Below are 12,761 nucleotides of genomic sequence, written 5' to 3' on the forward strand. Positions count from 1 at the left end.
AAAGGGTCACGGATTGGATTCTCAGTCAGCCAACATGGCTGGGTTGCAGGCCAGGTGCCTTATAGGGGGCGCTCCAGAGGCAATCACACATTGATGTTTCTCTCCCTCTCTTTATCCCTCCCCTCTAAAAATAAATAAAATCTCTTAGAAAAAAAAGATTCAATCCTTGTCCCTGCATATTGGGTCTGGTAGGTGACAGGCAACTCAACGCCCCTTTTCCGGTTTCAATAGCAAGAATCCAGGCCTTCTGGCTTCCAATCCACTGCCATGTGTTCTTTCCTGCTAAACTATTATTCAGAAATTTTTTAAAAAGTACTATTTCCTGTCTCAGAATTTCCTTTCCTGCCCTTTTTAGGGCTTGTCGTGAAGACTTCTGCAGAAAAATGACTAAGTAGTAAAACTAAAATAGGAAATGGAAACTAAAAAGAGGAACTAGTGTCACACCGAAGAGGCCACGAGGCTCCATTCCAGGCTGCGCTGAGCGCGCCTGAGAGCGGGGAGCAGGCAAGCCAAGGGTGACGCCCTGAAACCCGAGGCTTGGTTCTGACTGGTGCCTTCCCGAACCCACCTAGAGTGGAACGAAAGAAGGAAAGGAAAGGGGTGAACAGAGAAGGACCCGGGGGCTGGAAAGAGTGACCGCGAGTGCGGAGCGCGACCGCCGGCGGCGTGAGCTCGCCGCCGCCAGGCCACGTGACGCGGCCAAAATGGCCGCCGACGGGGGCGACGGCTGCCCGGTTGGGCGCGGGCCGGGTCCAGAGCCGGGAGAAGAGTTTGAGATCGTGGACCGGAGCCAGCTGCCTGGCCCGGGGGACCTGCAGAGTGCGGCCAGGTGGCGGGCGGCGGCGGAGGGCTGGTCCGCGCCCATCCTCACCCTGGCGCGCAGGGCCACGGGCAACTTGTCGGCTAGCTGCGGGAGCGCGCTACGCGCAGCCGCCGGGCTCGGCGGCGCGGACGGGACGGAGGGCGCGGCGCGCACAGGTAGGTCCTGCGTGTGTCCCCCGGGATGCTCCCAGCGGGACTTGCGGCCCTGGACTGTGGAAGCCGCGTGGCGGGCCCCAGGCGGGACTCAGGCGGCGGGAAGCCAGGCAGCGAGAAGAGTTGTAAAAAGCCAACGAGTTCACATGCCTGTGTTGCCCTCTCTTTTCTGTACCCCCTGTGGCCACGCCCCAATGAGCACGTGGGCTTGGGGGATTGACTCCCACTTTCATTCCCCAGACAACGTCCTTATTTTCATTGGTGGACTTTAGGAAAATGTACGAATTTGAGTTTAGGTTATCTGTATAAGTTTTTTAAATACTTATGTGAATTCAGGAGTGTTCTCTGTTGTAAATCGCAAAATGCCAGCCCGGCTCACACCTGCAGGTGTGATAGTGCCTCTACAGTCCCGGAGGACTCACCGCACCAAAGTGGAAGGCAGGAGGTGCGGGTGCAGGTGTGAGGCCTGAGCTCCTGAGCTCCTGAGCTCCACCACCACCTGCCTCGCTGTGTGCTGGACCCAACACCACACTTCGCCCTGCTAGTAAAGTGGCGGTTTGTTTGATTGACCAGATGATGTCTTCCAATCCTTTACAGCCCTTTGCCATCTAGAAAGAGTTTCAGCACATTTGTGAGAAGAATGGAAACATTAAATGTGTGACTTTCTAGCCTACATGTGACTAGTGGCTACCTATTGCATAGCGCAGTGCGAGCATTTTTTTCATAGAAAGTGCTGCGGATTAGAGCTGACCAAAGATGGCAGTGCCCCCCCTAAGAAGCGTTAGTGTGCCTCGAAGGTTTCTTGCTTCTGTCTTGTCCACTGGTAAATTTGTTGTGGAAGTCAGCATGGACACCAGAATAATGAACTGTGAAGATTTCAGTGGTTAAAAAAAATGGAGTAAATTTTGAAATCTGACTTTGAGGTTCTGGCAATAAAAAGTAGGTCTACAAGACCACAGCCTGCCACCTTTGTACATGTCACAGGTTGTCTGTACACCAACCCACTGACAGTCAGTCCAGAGCCAGGGCCGGGGGTCTTCGGGAGGTCTCTCAGATAGTTCGTGGCACGTAGTAAGCAAATAATAAATGTTAGCTGTTCACTGATCAATAAAATGTGCCAGTGCCTAGAACAGTGCCTAGCACACAAATGCATATAGGGGTGGGGGAAAAATAGGTTTACAGTTGTTCATATGGAAAGTAACACAATAAGTAATAAGTAATGCGTGAATAAACTTTCACATACAGCTGTAAACCTACTTTTGCCCCACACTGTATTTGAAAAATACTTGTTTTTCATTTATGGTAGTGCTGTGAATAATATCCAATAGTTATATCATGCCAGATGTTAGTTTTAGATCACCAGCATGAATTCATTGTACCTTCACAATACTATGGAATAGCAGGACTGGCTTCTTCATGTGTAGTCACTGTGTAATCATCGTGGTCGCCCAGGACCAGGCACTGAGAAGTGCCTACACTGGAAATTTTTAGTAATTGTACCCCTGAGTCTGTGTTTTGTACGTGGAGTCCAGTGGAACAAAGGAGCATGTAGGGAAGGAGGGACCTCGGAGCCTGACCCATGGGGGTCCTACCTTCCACTGCCTCCTTGAAACAAATTCCTGGCCTCCCTGACCCACTAGGCCTGCCCTGGGGCTTCTCCCTACCCCTCCCTGACCCAACTCCATGACCACTGCTGGCCTAGGGAGGGTTGGGGGTCACACCTGGTGAAGCCCAGGATAGAACACTCTGGCTGACAGCACCACAGCACACTAGGAGGCAATTGGGCAGGGGCCTCTCCCCCACCCCAACCAGATAGATACACACTGCATCTCTGCAGGAAGGAGTGTTGCCTTAGGACCCTCGAAGGGGAGATTGACTTCCTTGCCTCCTCCCAAGTAGCCAGCCCCTTGTAATAGGTACCATTATTATCCCTGCTTTATACAGAGGGAAACTGAATTCAAGAGAAGTAACTTGACCCAGTTATTTAGAAATGGCAGAGGCAATAGTGGAACAGAGACATTTGCCTCTCAAGGCCATGCTCAGTTACGACACCTTGATGCCTCGACGCCTCTGATTTTATAAGCAAAACGCCATAAGATGTACACATGGATTTTTAATTGGACAATTTATAGAGAATATTCAGTGAATAACTGCCATTCAGACCTGGCAAAAACTGTGAGCATGGCTCACCAAGGGCTGAAACTCAGGGGCAGCTGGGATGAGCTATGTGGCTGATCCCCAAAGGTGACCTGGATTTGAAGCCAGCCAGTAGGACAGGAAAAGCAGGTTAGGCTCTGGCTGTTGTGGCTCAGTGGACTGAGCGCTGGACTGTGAACCAAAGAGTTGCTCGTTTGATTCCTTGTTTGGGGCACATGCCTGGGTTGCGGGCCAGGTCCCCTGTGTGGGGAGCATGAGAGGCAACCACACATTGATGTTTAAAAAAAAAGCAGGTTTGGAAAAGAGAGCCCCCAACCCCCACCCTTCAGCCAGGGCCTGCTCATTCCACTTGCCCACTGATCTGTTCCCCATCAGTGATCTGCTTCCATGGCACTCTTGCCAGAGAAAAAGTTTTGGGTAGCCCTGGCTGGCATACTCAGTGGATTGAGCATAGACTGCGAACCAAGCATCGCAGGTTCAATTCCCAGTCAGGGCACATGCCTGGGTTGCAGGCCATGACCCCCAGCAACCGCACATTGATATGTCTGTCTGTCTGTCTGTCTGTCTCTCCTTCCTTTTCTTCTCTAAAAATAAATAAAATCTTTAAAAAAAAGAAAGAAAAAGTTTTGGGTAATAGAGGTTAAAAGGAAATGCTGCAGAATGTTGTAGAATTCTCTGCATGTTTGTTTTGCAGTGCCATCCCATGTGGGGTCTGGGAGCACAGCATGCTACCGTGATCTCACTCAGAGCTGCCTCGTTTTGGGTGTTTTCTTTTTTAGGGTAATAAATGTGCATGGCAAAACCAAACCAAACACAACATGCAAAAGAAGACTCAGTGCAGAAGTCCTCCATCCCAGAAACTGTTCCAACCCTTCTGAGAGATCTGTGCCTGTGACCCGTCCTTTTATCTCTGCACACAGGATGCGCACACGTGCGCGCGTGCACACACACACACATACACACACATGCTTCCACACCTGCACTGTGGTGTGCTGCCTCCACCTAAAGGAGGAGTAGCAAAACACACGAGTTCCCCGTGCCCAGCACGGCGTCTCTCACACGGGCACTCACTGAAGAAGGCATTCTTTGATTCTACATGTACCATTAGGTAGGTGGTGGGTATGCCTTTCTCTGTCTTCTTCCACAGCAAAGTTTATTTTGTGGTGCAAACTCCTTCCAAAAGGAAGCTTGGTAACTTCTCCCACTTCACGGTGCGGTTTTCTTTCTTATCAGTATAGGATGACACCATACTCTATGATAAAATCTTCTAAGAAATCAAAGATCTACTCAAAACTAAAATCTACTAAGAATCTTGTCACTTCTATGTAATTCAGAATCCAACAAAATATCTTGGCTGGCGTAGCTCAGTGGATTGAGCGAGGGCTGCGAACCAAAGCATCACAGGTTCGATTCCCAGTCAGGGCACATGCCTGGGTTGCAGGCCACGGCCCCCAGCAACCACACATTGATGTTTCTCTCTCTCTCTCTCTCCCTCCCTTCCCTCTCTAAAAAATAAATAAATAAAATCTTAAAAAAAATGCAACAAAAAACCCTGTACAGCCCACTCCCCCTCCTGAATACTTATTCTCTATACTAGATGTTACAACAAACTAGCAGCCCTTTGAGCTGATTGTGGCTGGTAGTTGCATTTTTTCCTATCTTGCAAATATAAAAGCATTTAAAAAAATTTTTTAGGCAATTAGGTTTTACAGAAAAATTCAAATCATCAGCTTCTGAAAACTATTGACAACATTCTTCTAGCAAGAAGGTGGCGGCTGCATGTTATCTGCAACTCCACCTGTCTCTGCCAGGTTCATGAAGGTTAAGCCCCTGCCTCCTAACAGGGTCAAGGTCGAGATCACTGACAGACCATTTATTTACCAATTTCATAAGTGTAGAATTTTGTGACACTCTGTGTTGTGTTGAACTATTAATGAACCTTAGGGATGGATCCAAGTTCACATAGCTAGTAATCTTGGCAGAGTTAAGAACTGCACCGGGTGTTAGACCAATTGAGTCAGACCGGACCTGAGTTCACCAACCTCAGTTACTTGAGTGCTGGCTGGGAAAGAATTCAGAGCCAAGACTCCAGCTGTAAGAGAAAGTTTATGTAGAAAGTCACAACAGTAGAAGGAATGGGCTCAGGAAACAAAAGAAGTGACTTTGGGGCTCAGGAGAGAGGAAGGTAATGGTAACACACCTGGGGTTGGGAGAGGTACAGACGGACATGCTCCTGAAACAGAACCACTCTGGGCTCTATTGCGGGCTGCTGGAAAAGAAACCCCGTGACTCCCAAAGCCAGAGTCTTATGAAAAGGAAAGGAACTATTTATTCAAAACTTACACAGAATTAAAACAATGGTGGAATTTTTCCATTAAGCCCCATTCCCTTAAAAACAAAAGAAATACCCAGAGACACACACAGTCCTGCCTCCCCTTGCCAAACCAGGCCAGTCAGGGGTGCTGTCTCAGGAAAAGAAACAGAAGTCTGGAGCTCAGCTGGACAGGTTCCTGTTCAGCTTCTCCCAGTCATCGGTGCTTGGCTGGACTCTCCCTCTTAATCCAAAACCGCATGGCCCCTCCTCATGGTGGGTCGGTGGGGACCCTCTGCAAACCTTGTGGCCAAGACCCCTGCATGGCTGCTACATCCTGCTTTTCTGCTCCTTTCTAAGCTGTGGGGCTGAGACCACCATATCTCTAAGAGCATAGTTGCCCCCCCCCACTTGGGTTTAAATCCCAGCGCAATCTTTCTCTAGAACTCCATTTCCGACTCCTCCCACAAAGGGTTACACCTGCCAGTACTCTGGTTTCTTCGGCCTTTCTTGGCTGCCATTGTTAGTCTGGGCAGGGTCCCCGCTGCCACCACCTTCCCCGCCCCAGCAGTAGGAACCAATTCCAAGCTGCTCCCATGGGCAGCAACAGGGAACCAACAGGGAACCACGTCCCCACTGCTTCAGGGATTAGAGTTACACCCATCTCCCTGGCTTCAAGGGAGGCAGGCACAACTATCAGTATTACTGAAACAATGGCCAAGTTCTTTAGATATGCAAAGTAACTCTCTGCCCCACTCTGCTTCCCCTTCCTCCAGCTGTGTTGGAGGTTTTGGGGACCCTGTTATACTCCTGGTAGCACTGGGTGCTCCGTCCTCAGGGCTTTTAAGGGTGGAGATTTTCTGGGAGGTCCCAGGGAGAATGCCAATACAACAGTCCTCAGTGTCCTGGTGTGTGGGCACTGGTCGTGGTCTCTACTGACTGGCGGGTGCTAGGGCAGGGGGTCCTGAGGCAGCCATGGTGTCATTTGTCTGGTTTCCTGCTTTTCTGGGCCTGGAGCTGAAACACAACTGAGGCCTAGATGCATTTGATCGGGTCAGAACCTTACCATCCTGGGGGCTCACTGCTTAAAGGCTGTTCCTCAGCCTCCTTTTGTGTCCCCATTTAAGGAGTCCAACCCACATGACTAGGGACATGCTGGGGAGGAGAGGTCAGGGGAGGGTCTGAACCATGTGACCAGCAATATGAAAGGTCAGGGGGTCTAAACTGCAGGGCCAGCCAGCAATGTCATAGGTAGGCACAGGTAACCAGGTTCTTGGTGATTGCAGACAAAGAATTGAACCAAACACACAGAGAATTTATAGCAGAGAGAGAGCAGACTCATTAAGCGATAGTACACTCCACAGAACATGGGAGTGGGCTGACTCTGAACAGAGTCTGACCTCAGGGGCTGGAGGGATTCTGTTCTTATAGGGCAGATCCTTCCTGAGTTTTGGTGGGCTTTTCTTGTACAGGCACAAGTGGTTGTTATTACTTTAAAGCTATTGTGCATGTGCATGTGATCTCCTATGATCTTCCTTGACTGGCCACCAGGGAAGGGGGTTGCACAATGCTGATTTATTATAATGTTATTATAATGAAGCAGGGGTCATGTAGCATCTTCTGCACAGTTGCATTCATGAATCAACCTGATTCAGTGCTTTTCCAGAAAGCGGAACAACCAGTCTTAGAACAGGGTCTGTGTCCTCTGGAGTTTCCGCCTTCCTAACTATCTCCTGCCTCAGCAATATGCTAGGGGAGGAAAGGCCAACCTAGGGGCGAGGTACCTGCTTTCCCAGTTTTGTCTGTTGCTAGGCACCTGGGGCTTTCCATCCTGGTGACCTTCTGTACCTGGCCTACCATCCTTGCTCTGCTCTTGTCTCTCTAACTGCTGACCACAGTAAAACAGAGATGAACTGGCTTAAAAGATCCTCCCAGCTCAAACTTTTCATACGTCTACACTGAGCACGAATGGGAATAGGTGACTTGCAGAGCAGGGTGTGGCAGATGAGATGGCTGCAGTGCAGGGCCCCTTCAGAGGGTCAGTGGTGAGAGTCATTGCCACCACCAGCACTGACCACCTGAAACACTAGTCTTCACATTTTTGGCTGACATGACCCACTAAGAAAGCTTCAGCTTTTGAAGTTGACATGTAAAATTCTTTGTCATAATTTTAAAGTTTAGATTACATTTTCTGGCTCATTGTAAATATTGACTTTATTCTTTTTTTATTGATTTGTGACAGAGAAACATCAATTTGTTGTTCTGCTTATTTATGCGTTCATTGGTTGCTCTTTTAAAAGATTTCATTTATTTATTTATTTTTAGAGAGAGGGGGGAAGGGAGGCAGAAACAGAGGGAGAGAAACGTCAATGTGTGGTTGCCTCTCATGTGCCCCCAACTGGGGACCTGGCCCATAACCTAGGCCTGTGCCCTGACTGGGAATCGAACCCACAGCCCTTTGATTCACAGGCTGGCACTCAATCCACTGAGCCACACCAGCCAGGGCCATTGGTTGCTTCTTGTATGGGACCTGACGGGAGATCAAACCTGGAACTTTGGCATATCAGGACAACATTCTAACCAGCTGAGCTCCTGATCAGGGCTTAAATATTGACTTTTTGAAATAAAACTGTTACATCACTAGTAAGTGTATCAAGTGGTGTGCAAATGCCTTCATGATTTGATAAGCACTAGTATTCATCTTAGAAGTAAATAAGTTATTTAATATTTGAAAATTTTACATTTTTCCTTTCTTTAATTCCTTGAACTTGAATTTCCATTCCGTTTCCGTATGCTCTATAATTTTTATTGTTCATCCTATCATATGTCTCAGACAAAACTATGTAAATAAAAATTTAATAAACTTTTCTTGTGGCTAACACTCTAAGTTTATAAATGTTTTTTCTTCTGGAACAAATTACTATTAAAATTATTAGTGATGCTAAATTGATAAAAGGAATTTAAGTACAATTTCATACATAGTTATACATAAATTTTTCATGGAACTGCTTCTGGGAGGAGCTAAATGGTCTTGTTTTTTTCATTGAGCACATGTCTATGGATGTGTGAATATGATTTACTGATAAAATGTGATAGGACTCAGCATCGATTTTGTTCCAGTTTTTTGGTTGCTTACAGATGTCATCCCTGAGAAACCTGGTTCATATAAATAGGAAATACAAACGGACGGTTCTGCAAGAGCAGTGTTGCCCAAGTCTTTGAACTGCTAAGTTATGTGCCCGAAATCATGTAGATCTTCTGTCAGTAATTTTTAAAAAGTTTTTGTTCAGAGCAAATGAGAATCACCTGACTCGCAAGAAAGGAGGCAACCTAGTCATATAAGAGAAATTTCTCCCCTGACCAGTGAGTGTGGGTTGGCTGGTTGGGCATTACCCCTCAAGGTAAAAATTTGCCAGTTCAGCTCCCAGTCAGGGCACATGCCTGGATTTCGGATTCAGCCCCTGGTGCACAACAGAGGCAACTGATGGATGTTTCTCTTCCATCCTTTCTCTCTCTCTTCCCCTCTCTCTAAAAAAAATAAATAAAATCTTTTAAAAAATTTTCCCAACCTTTGGGACATTTCCCAAAAAAGGCCCTATCGAATGGTAATTATGCTTGTAATAGTTTTATTTAATTAGCTTGTTTAACCCAGGACACTCAGAATGGCTGAGAACATCTAAATATTGCTTATTTCATTACACCTTATCTGATACAATATCTTTTTGACAAAAAGACTTAGTTTATATGTATTTTAAATCCATTTTCATTAAAAACTTGGAGCCAAATAAGCATTTGGCTTATTTAATTTATGGAGTATGTCCATCAAGTTAATGGCATATCCTAGGGTATTGAGTCTTGAGACTGGCTGAAAATAATTACATATTTGGTAGGGGCGGGGGGGTGATTTTTTTTAACTTTCTAAATTTAGGATACCCAGGAGAGGGCTAGAAGTGATTCCCCTCCTGCAGACCAGGTTTCCTGAACTAAGTGCAGTAAATAAGGGATTGGAAGCTCTTCCTGTTAGGACATGTGTGGGACTTTCTGCACCCCAGGTCACAGCACTGAGAGGAAGATATGGAGGTAGAGAGTAAAGTGACATTCTTCTGGGGAACGAGAGAAGAAAGGGTGACTGTGGAACAGGAAGGCCTGGGAGTCACTGCCTTAAACCACCTGGGCCTGCCTAGCCCTCTGCAAGACTTCCTGGACATGTATTGCCACCAGAAGACCACTGCCTACTTTAAGGTTAAATCTTTACAATCTTTGCTTCTGTGGTTATTGGTCTATTCAGGGTTATACCTTCCTCTTGATGAGGTTTTATAATTTTTTTCTTTTACCCATCATCCAATTCATTAAAAGTTTTCAAATTTATAAATGTAATACATAGGATTCTCTCAAAATTTAAAATAATTAAATCACCCCGACCCAAACACTTTACTTAAGTCATTGTTCTCTCCACAACCAAGACGAAATATTTAGATGGGTTTTCCTTTCCTAGCAGCTAGTGTTAGGTTTTGCTGAGCGGATTGAGAATATTTAGCCCTACCCAGACTGTCTCAAGTCTCAATAATATTTACTTACCTAATATCTTTATTATAGATTCAGTCATAACATTGTTCTTTTCAATTTAGCTACACATGCATATGCTCTTCCATTAATGTGTCCATAGTAAGGTTCATAAAATAAAAACAGGTAAACAAAGGATTAACATCCAAAATATACATATCAATCCGAGTGAAGATTTAACAAGCAATTCACAGACTAGAAGATTATGAACCTGACGATTAAGCTCTGTACCAATCAGACAACTGCAAAATGAAACAACCCAGCCCCCCTCCAGCTGGCCCTTAGAAAGGCAGAGGGCGGTGATTAGGGCGGGGCGGGCACCCCGGGGCCCTTTCCGGCCTTAGGGCAGTTTCCTGGCCAGACTGTTCGAGTTGGGGGCTGGACATTTTTACAAAGTTTCTGCAATGCGTTTCCTGGGTGTGAGGGCACATTTGGCATAGCTAGCTAATGCTGCTTGAACACACTCTTTACCCTGAAAGCGACAAGGTTAATGGAGCTGAAATGGAAAGACAGCTGAGCTTTATTCTGACGGCTTTACTTATCAAAAAAGTGTGTAATTCGTAATTGTCTACTTATTGTGGATGAATAGTTTGCAACAATGAAAACGTGAGTCTGGAACCGAGTGGCTTCCCGGAATGAACTCAGATGACACCTTCACAACGTAGAGCAGGTTCCGGAATCCCTCTTGGCGAAGGGGACACCAAGGTCCAAAAGGCACCTGACCGCTTGGGGGCGTGGCCTCTCTGGGTTCGCCCAATAGAAATGTCTGGGGACAGGCAGGTCCTCCAGTGGGGGCGGGGCTCCCTACCGTTTACTCGCTTTGGTGGGCGGAAAATGGAATGCTGGGTGTGGGAGAGAGACTGATGGTGCGAGTCTCGGTAGGACCGTCACCCTAGCAGCGCGCAGAGCCGCCTGGGAAAGGCCTGGAGTCTCAGGCGGACCCCAGGACCCCAGTTATCCACGCGTCTGCGCTCTGAGCAGACCACCTGCCTCCCTCCTGGTGGGTCTTGCCTCGGTGGCCCCGCAACCAAGCTCCTCACCTGGGAGCATGCTCAGTCCACTGATGAAGCTGTGCCTGCTTCTTTCCCACAGCTTCCAAGTGCCAGATGATGGAGGAGCGTACCAACCTGATGCACATGATGAAACTTAGCATCAAGGTCTTGCTCCAGTCTGCCCTGAGCCTGGGCCGCAGCCTGGATGCGGACCACGCCCCCTTGCAGCAGTTCTTCGTGGTGTTGGAGCACTGCCTTAAGCATGGGCTGAAAGGTGAGCCAGGGCGTCAGGGGCTCAGCGTGCCTTCACCAGTGCTGACGTCGTTCTGGTTGCTGCAATAACGATAACAGCAACGAACAGAACACGACCTCCTGCCCTCAAGACGTGTCGTTTTTCAGCAGCACTGTCCAATAGAAATTGCCATGCAAGCCATATGTGCAATTTTTCAAAATATTTTATTTATTTATTTTTTAGAGAGGGGAAGGGAGGGAGAAAGAGAGGGAGAGAAACATTAGTGTGTAAATTCCTCTCCAGCGCCCCTCACTGGGTATCTGGCCCACAACCCAGGCATGTGCCCTAGACTGGGAATGGAATTGGCTACCCTTTGTTTCGCAGCCACTGAGCCACACCCACCACAGCCTCATGTTCAATTTTTAATGTTCTTGTAGCCATGTTAAAAAAAATTAAATGAGTGAAATTAGTTGTAAAGATATATCTTATTGTATTGAATATATCCTAAATACAGTATTGTAATTTTAATGCATAATCACTATTAAAAAGCCCTATTAATGAAATAGTTTGCATTCTTTTTTATACTAAGGCTTAAACGTCCGCTGTGTTTTACTTTTACAGCCTGTCTCAGTTGCACTGGCTGTCTTTCAAGTGCTCAGTAACACTTGAGACTAGTGACTACCTTGGACCGCACAGTTGTAAAGGAGAACATACAGACAATAAGGGCAGAAACAAACTAACATACTTACAAAATGCTACAAATTCAAGGAAGCAAAATGCGCTAAATGATAGAAAATCAAGGAAAAAGCCTTTTATGTTTTTAAATTAATTAACTAATTTTTAGAGAGAGGGGAAGGGAGGGAGAAAGAGGGGGAGAGAAACATTGATTGGTTACCTCTTAGCACACCCCCAGCTGGGGATCTGGCCTATAACCAAGGCACATGCCCTGATTGTGAGTTGAACCAGCAACCTTTCAGTTTGCAAGCCGACGCTCCATCCACTAAGCCACATCAGCCAGGGCAAGGAGGAAACCTTTTAGCCAGGGTGAAAGGGGAAGGTGGTTCTGGGGAGGCGAAGCATGAGCTGAGATGTACAGGAGAAGGAGTCAATCACATGAAAATTTGGGGAAAGCAAAAATCACAAACAAACAGAAAAAACAGAACAGGTGCAAAGGCCCTGACTGGGCCCACCCTTAGTTTGAGAAGGACACCAGGTAACTGAGGGGAGGGAGGTGGGAAGGGCAGGGACATGTAAGCCTTTATATTTATAGGACAGATGAAGAATCGGATTTTGTTCTAAGAGTATTTGGAGGATTTTAAGCAAGGGGAAAACAGGGCCTTACATTTTTAAAAGAGCCCCAGCTCTGTGGAGCGCAGACATCAAGGGCAGGGAGGTGACAGTTTGAGGAGCAGGGGCTCAGGAGAAGGGTGTGGCAGCGGCTCAGGTGAGGAAGGCGGTGATGTCTGCAGTCAGGTATTGAAGAAAGGGAAGGATTTCAACAGTGAGCCTGTGAAGCACTGTTTTATATATC

The 12,761-nt window shown here is 46.9% G+C and overlaps 1 protein-coding gene across 1 annotated transcript in view; it reads left to right on the plus strand.

The window, feature by feature from the left end:
* The first annotated feature begins 479 nt into the window (after window positions 1–479).
* Window positions 480–12,761, plus strand: part of RUFY1 (RUN and FYVE domain containing 1) — a 57,149-nt gene continuing 44,867 nt past the window's right edge. Inside the window, exons 1-2 of the mRNA XM_028528663.2 lie at window positions 480–978; window positions 11,099–11,272. Coding sequence (XP_028384464.2) covers window positions 705–978; window positions 11,099–11,272 — 448 coding nt within the window. The 5' untranslated portion in view covers window positions 480–704. The remainder of the gene's footprint in view (window positions 979–11,098; window positions 11,273–12,761) is intronic.

Source organism: Phyllostomus discolor, chromosome 13, assembly GCF_004126475.2.
Source record: "Phyllostomus discolor isolate MPI-MPIP mPhyDis1 chromosome 13, mPhyDis1.pri.v3, whole genome shotgun sequence".
NCBI classification, from domain to species: domain Eukaryota; kingdom Metazoa; phylum Chordata; class Mammalia; order Chiroptera; family Phyllostomidae; genus Phyllostomus; species Phyllostomus discolor.